The sequence below is a fragment of the Pyrus communis genome, chromosome 9 (genome assembly GCF_963583255.1).
Source record: "Pyrus communis chromosome 9, drPyrComm1.1, whole genome shotgun sequence".
Taxonomy (NCBI): domain Eukaryota; kingdom Viridiplantae; phylum Streptophyta; class Magnoliopsida; order Rosales; family Rosaceae; genus Pyrus; species Pyrus communis.
The window spans coordinates 26,263,907-26,270,111 of record NC_084811.1 but is presented as its reverse complement, the minus strand read 5'-3'; the positions used below and the strand labels follow the sequence as shown (position 1 = coordinate 26,270,111).

Below are 6,205 nucleotides of genomic sequence, written 5' to 3'. Positions count from 1 at the left end.
TCACTTAATGTTGATAAAATGATTACTTAATACCAATGACCTCGATTATTGAAATATTTTAAAAGTTAAATCTAATTCAGAATCACCCCAAAAAAAGAATGGAGTGACAGTTTTGTCCTGTATTTGGGTAGTTTACTCCGAGCCTCCACCACACAAATGTGGCCAAAAAATATGGTTGTAAAGTCTTAGAAGTCTGAAAAACCTTCTCCAGAAGTTATAATCCATGGCGTTTCCATCTGCTGCCTCTCCCACTGTTTTATCTCCCTCGTCAATCTCAAGCCGTCCGATTCGACACTCTCATCTCTTCCCTTCTCAAACCAATCCAATAACTATTACCTGCAGCTTCTCTTCTCCCTCCCCATGCAGCAACACAAGGTCAATCCTAGTACCCACCAGCAGCCGGTACTACTGTTGTTTTCGGGTTTCACATAGATTTTCCGGTGCCAGTGAAGGTGAGGAGGAGGGCGACGAAGAGGAGGAGTGTAGCTTTGATGAAGCCGTTGTGCTGTTCAACACAAGGGAATACTACAAGTGCCATGACTTTCTCGAATCGCTTTGGAACAATGCTGAAGAACCGTCCAGAACTCTTATTCATGGCATTCTACAATGCGCAGTGGGATTCCATCACCTATTCAATCAGGTTGATAATTCTTACAACTGATTGAGTGAGCCTACTGTTGTGTATTTATATACCGCTAAACAGTTAATAAGTTAATATTGCGCTAACTTTTTGTTCAGGTTCATTTTACATATTACAAAATTTATAACTCCCATTTCTTTTTTCAATATGCGTTGAATTTAGAGAGTTATCATATCCTATCTTCAAGTCAATCCTCTATAACAAACGCATCGGGTGTATATATATTTGTGTGTATATATGTGTGTGTGTGTGTGTGTCTATATATATGTGTGTCTCTGTGTGTGTGTATGCTTACAAATTGATTAGTTACACTTGGGTTTTGTTGTGATGAAATAGAACCATAAAGGAGCGATGATGGAGTTGGGAGAAGGACTTTGTAAGCTAAGAAAGATGAATTTTAAAAGAGGATCACCATTTCATGAGTTTGAGCAAGAAATCTCTGCAGCCCTGGATTTTATTTACCAAACGCAGATAGAGTTAGCTGCCTGTGAGTTGCTTTCTTCTCCCAATTATTCATATCATTTCTTTACCTATAATTTACTAATTATCTTTGAAAAAAAAGACACAACCAAAATGATTGTTTCATTTGTATGTATCAAACAGATGAATATTTCATTAATCAACATGAAAATCTTAGGGGTAGTGCTATCTACACATCCATTTTTACCTCTCACACACCTTTCTCAATTTTCAACCGTCGGATTGAATGAATTGAAGAAGATCAATGGACAAAAATTTAACAAGGGTGTGTGAGAACTAAAATGGGGTGTGTGAATAGTACTACCCAAATCTCAATCTTCATTTAATGATCATCTTTGCAACAATCAACCAACTTGAAGAACGTTTAAATCATTCATACATATCAACCAAATCAACAATTCATCAATCAACGTAAAGATTTTAATCATCATTTGAATATCATCTTTATGAAAAGTATTTTTACATAACTTTTACTTATTTTGATTTGGTTAGGTACGGATGAAGTTTGTGTTACAATGGATCAATCAGAGAGATCATACCAACTTCTAGGCCGGTATGGTGCAGGTCAGCTACTATATACCCTCCAAGGGGACCCTAATTCTAATCAATTTATGTACAATATTGTCTTCTCCCCTCACACCTCTTATGGGAGTGAGCCACTAAAGGTCAAGCTTCCTACCCTTAATGCAACCACACAACATCTCTTGGCCTGTGAATACAACTGATTCTTCAAGTGGTGGATCACTCTGGTTGATAGCGTTGTCTTCTTTAGCCAACTGCGTTTTGGGTTCAAACGCTTTCCTTTCTTTAGTGTAGTTTAGTGTAATAATATCACTTGTAATTAAAAAACTTGAGAGTTTGCTTGGAAGTGCTTTTAAAATGACTGAAAGTGCTTTTGGTGAAAATGCTTTTAGAACCAATCATTTGTAAAAATGCAAGTAAATCCTGAAAATGAACTTCAAGTGTCTTAAAAAATATTTTCTCTAAAAATACTTTCAGTCATTTAAAAAACAATTGCAAATGAGCCATGTCTTTGTTTTGAGACTACCATTCCATTTGTTGTTCCTTGGTCACTTGAGTATGATGCAAAAAGTGTGAGAAAAATAGAGGGTTTAAATTTCTAAATTTTATTTACATAGAAATAAGGGTTTTTGTTCAATTTTCAAAGGTTGTGAATCTTTTATCTCCAAACATAAATGGAAATTGCCTCAATATTTTGCTAACGAAAATGCAAATACTTCGAGTCTCAAACAGAAAAATGCAACATCGAGATAGGTAGCTTTAGGACTTGAACATTCCGTAATTCTTATCGGATTTATTTAGCTAATAAGTAAACACGATTTTATGAACTGCACAACCGTTTGTGTACAATATATTTGTAACACTTACAATACAAAGAACGTTACTCGCCTACTTACGAATCAAGTTTCCGGAATCAAATTACAGACTTAGATGCTAGACAATACAAAATGCGACTACAGAAGTCAGGCCTAAATCTTGGACCATGGAAAAACCAAATGATACCTCAACAACCATCGACTGTTTGGGAGAATGCCAAGCAAAACTTACATAAGCTGTTGCTGATAAAATCCCCGTCAACGCATACTGTCAGATGACTTCTCCTTTGTTTTTACCGGAACATCTCTGTACATTTTCACTTGTTCCATCAAAGTTTCCCGCCGTGGTATTGCTACCTTGTTATTTGGATCAAACAGAAGAACTTCTTCAAATGCCTTCAATGCAGCCTTAAAGTCTTTCCTCTTTTCATACGCATCACCTAGGTTGTTCCAAGCTGTGACGTAGCCTGGCTGAAGCTTCACGGCAGTTTCAAACTGCGTAATTCCCTTAGCAAGTTTACCCTCACGGACGTAACTGACACCAAGGGCATTGTAAACCTATTCAAATATATAAAATGTCAAAAGCCACTTCAGAAATTCATAAGCCAAAAACGAAAAGATGATGCCAAAAAAGAAAAAAAATTATACGATTCAAATGGTCTTAATTTTCATTCTCGTTTCCCCAGCTATTTATATGTGGTTACCTTTTAGACAGGGTGGATACAGATTAAATTTCAAAACTATGTCAAGGCTACATAGACTACAAAATCATGTGTAATCGGGATGTGGCAACACCCTTAACATTCACCAACGCATACAACAACACTGAAAATGCATGATTCAGAATGCCAATTAGTGCCCCTTCAAGGCATGCAATTCTGAGTACGCATGATCCACAACTACAAGTTACCCGTATTTCAAAGGGATTAACACGTACAATGGAACCAAGTAACAAGGATTCCAATGCCAAAAATGTTTAAATTGGAATATAACTATCAAATAGTCACAAGTATTTTTATACCACCATTCTAAAGCCATCTATTTGTTGGATTCAGTATGATGTGCTTTAGACAATAGAAGTGCAAATATATCGGAGAATTCATCATACCTGAGCAAGATCTTGGTCGTCCCCATCCCATTTCTCAATTGCCTGAACCAAGTACTTAATAGCAGCTGGATAAATTTTCCTCCTCAGCATTACTGCTCCAAGTTCAAAAAGCTCAGTCGCATCAGCATCGCCGCTTCTTACTTGCTCCTGGTATTTAGATAGAAAAAAATTATAGTGTAAGTAACCAGTTGCAGACAGCCTCTGTCAAATGTCTATTACAGCAGGCAAACATTAAAGAATTAATGTCTTTATGCAGTCCTTGTAATTCAGGGAGGATGTGTACTAAGTGTCAAGGTTGGAGCAAAGTCAGGTACGATGTTAATCAACAGTGTATAATGGAAAATGCAGGCTCATACCTGCAATTCTTTGGCAGAAAGATCAAGTTCTCTACGTACAAGCACTTGACGAATCACAAAGAAGGTTCCAACCCCAAGAAAACCTAGCAATAGTAGCAAGTATGATAGCTGGATTCCTAATTCAAATAACTCCGCTGTCTCATAAATCGCATTTGGTTTGATAATATCACGTGATTGTGCCATTGGAGTAGAAATCAGCCATAAGCTTTGTCCAACTAAGAATGCAGATACCCATGCAAATGGCCTCTTCATGAATTTAATATCCTTGGTAACCAAAAGGATCCCACAAATTTCTGCAATAAAATGATGATATCACAACGATCATTCCCAACGACCCAGTAAAAAGTATTTAATAAAAAATAAAATAAAACCGGAGAAAGGAAAAAAAAAATTTAAAAATTGTGTATTGTGCACAGAACTTGAATTCTAAATTTCATATAACCCATAAAGACACAATTATACATGTGTTGTGTAATGTAAACTGCCATAACAATGAAAACAGATAGGCAGTGACGGCAATCACTAATTATTTGTAGTTTTACTCAACGCTCATGATCCACACAATGAAACATTTAGGGTATCTATTGATATCATGTTGAAGAAATTTCGAGCGGTCCATAAAATTTAAAAATTTGTATCATGTCTATGTGAAGATCAATATTTGTGGTGAATAGGAAATTACTCTCCAAAACTGTTGAGGCAGGAGTTTCCACTGCTAGTTCTCCACCGAGTATCTGCCTTCATCCACGATTGAACAAATATTAGTAAAAACAACTGTTAACGAAATTTTGACAAAGAAAGCCATAAAACTATCTTATAGATGTTTTCTATTCAGGCGTTGTAAAGAGCCACTGTCATAAAAAAATGTCTAGACTATCATCTCTTTAGATTTTTTTTAGAAGAATCACAACACAAAGGAGAAGACATACGATTGAAATGCAATATGATAGTCATATTAGTGAATAATGCTTCGTAACAGATAAAAATCTGACCTCTGCATACATCTGTTTTCATGTGAAGGGGTAGCATCAATGCTTCAAAGTTTTATCCGACGACAATGGTTCCCTTATAGTAACATGAATCAATTCAAAGCTATAAAAATCTCGGTCCATAATTCAGAACTGCCTCCGATGTCAATGATTTCGTGCCTTCCTTTGTCCCTTTTTTTTTTTTTTTTTTTTTTTTTAAATTTAATTTCACCACCACAACTAAAAGTAGTTTTAGGCATCATTTAAGATCAAAAATCAATCACAATGTTTGAATTTCGCCACAACTAAAACTAGGTTTTTTCAAGTTTTTGAGTGATCAATTCCCGTTGATCCTCCCAAATTTTGATCAAAAGTGATAAATACATCAGCTTTTGCAACAAAATCGATCACATTTTTCGTTCGAAATATTGTTGCGAAATCAATTCCTCATCAACAATCAAACAAGCAGACCTAATGAACTTCAATTCAAGTAAACAAAAAACAAATTCTGAAAATTGTTACGAAAAAAGTAAATGGTACCTCGACCTCATTGAGCTCTCGAAGCTCCTCCGCCATCTCGGCACCTAGGGTCTCATGGAGGGAAGCTAAAGGCACGAACTTGAGGAACCGTACGGACGGCGAGTGAGATGACCGTAGAGAGCTGAGAGTGAGAAACGGCGGCGTGCTGATCGAGCCTTGTCTGCACGAAACGTATGAAGTTTTCGGAGGGTTCGGCGAAACGGTGGCGGGAAGCGGTGCTAACGGTGCTCGTAAAGGTGGATTTCGGAGGACGGTGGCCATTGGAGGAGCTCAGAGCTGGGAGAGATAAGAGTGGCGATATTGAAAACGGGAGTGGAATTAATGATAGTACTGAGAGTGGCTAATTGTTGTGGATAATGAAAACTGACAGATTTTTATTCCATAAATAACGGGGTGTTTTTGGACCGTTGGATGTGGGTTCCGTTTTGTGGTCTGATCTGACGGTTAGGATACCGGCAAGATTCTGGGGCACGACGCCCCTGAACAAACCACTGCTGTAACCGTACTCAAATCATAGCCTACGGGTGAAGAGTAACTTACATAAAACAATTTATCGTCATCATCATTCTCTTGGAAGTAACAATTTATGACACGCAATAGATGACTCAAAATGCCAACTTAGTAATAACTCACTCAACCTTATTTGATAATTGGATGGTATAAACCTATTTGCGGCCGACATTTATTGGAAGGTGAGGAGTTGTGCTAAACCAGACAACGAATTATCCATAATTAGGCATTGAATGCGTAGTTGAACCTGAGAACTACCACCGTAT

General features: G+C 37.1%; 2 protein-coding genes across 6 annotated transcripts; one reads left to right on the top strand and one right to left on the bottom strand.

Annotated features, from left to right (window-relative positions):
• The first annotated feature begins 223 nt into the window (after positions 1 to 223).
• Positions 224 to 1,900, top strand: LOC137744602 (uncharacterized). The gene is made up of 3 exons (XM_068484377.1): positions 224 to 640; positions 977 to 1,127; positions 1,613 to 1,900. Exons 1-3 carry the CDS (start codon positions 224 to 226, stop codon positions 1,843 to 1,845), a joined length of 801 nt encoding a protein of 266 aa, XP_068340478.1. The 3' UTR covers positions 1,846 to 1,900.
• Positions 1,901 to 2,400: 500 nt separating this feature from the next.
• Positions 2,401 to 6,066, bottom strand: LOC137745149 (tetratricopeptide repeat domain-containing protein PYG7, chloroplastic-like). Of its 5 annotated transcripts, none has more exons than XM_068485048.1 (5): positions 5,430 to 6,066; positions 4,609 to 4,659; positions 3,922 to 4,215; positions 3,566 to 3,712; positions 2,401 to 3,015 (listed from the first exon to the last, which is right to left on the bottom strand). In XM_068485048.1, exons 1-5 carry the CDS (start codon positions 5,688 to 5,690, stop codon positions 2,716 to 2,718), a joined length of 1,053 nt encoding a protein of 350 aa, XP_068341149.1. In that variant the 5' UTR covers positions 5,691 to 6,066; the 3' UTR covers positions 2,401 to 2,715. The 5 variants fall into 5 exon arrangements, with proteins under 5 accessions (XP_068341149.1, XP_068341146.1, XP_068341145.1 ...); XM_068485045.1 differs by having other exon boundaries at positions 3,922 to 4,214; positions 4,604 to 4,655; positions 5,436 to 6,065; XM_068485044.1 differs by having other exon boundaries at positions 3,922 to 4,214; positions 4,604 to 4,655; positions 5,430 to 6,061.
• Positions 6,067 to 6,205: the final 139 nt, after the last annotated feature.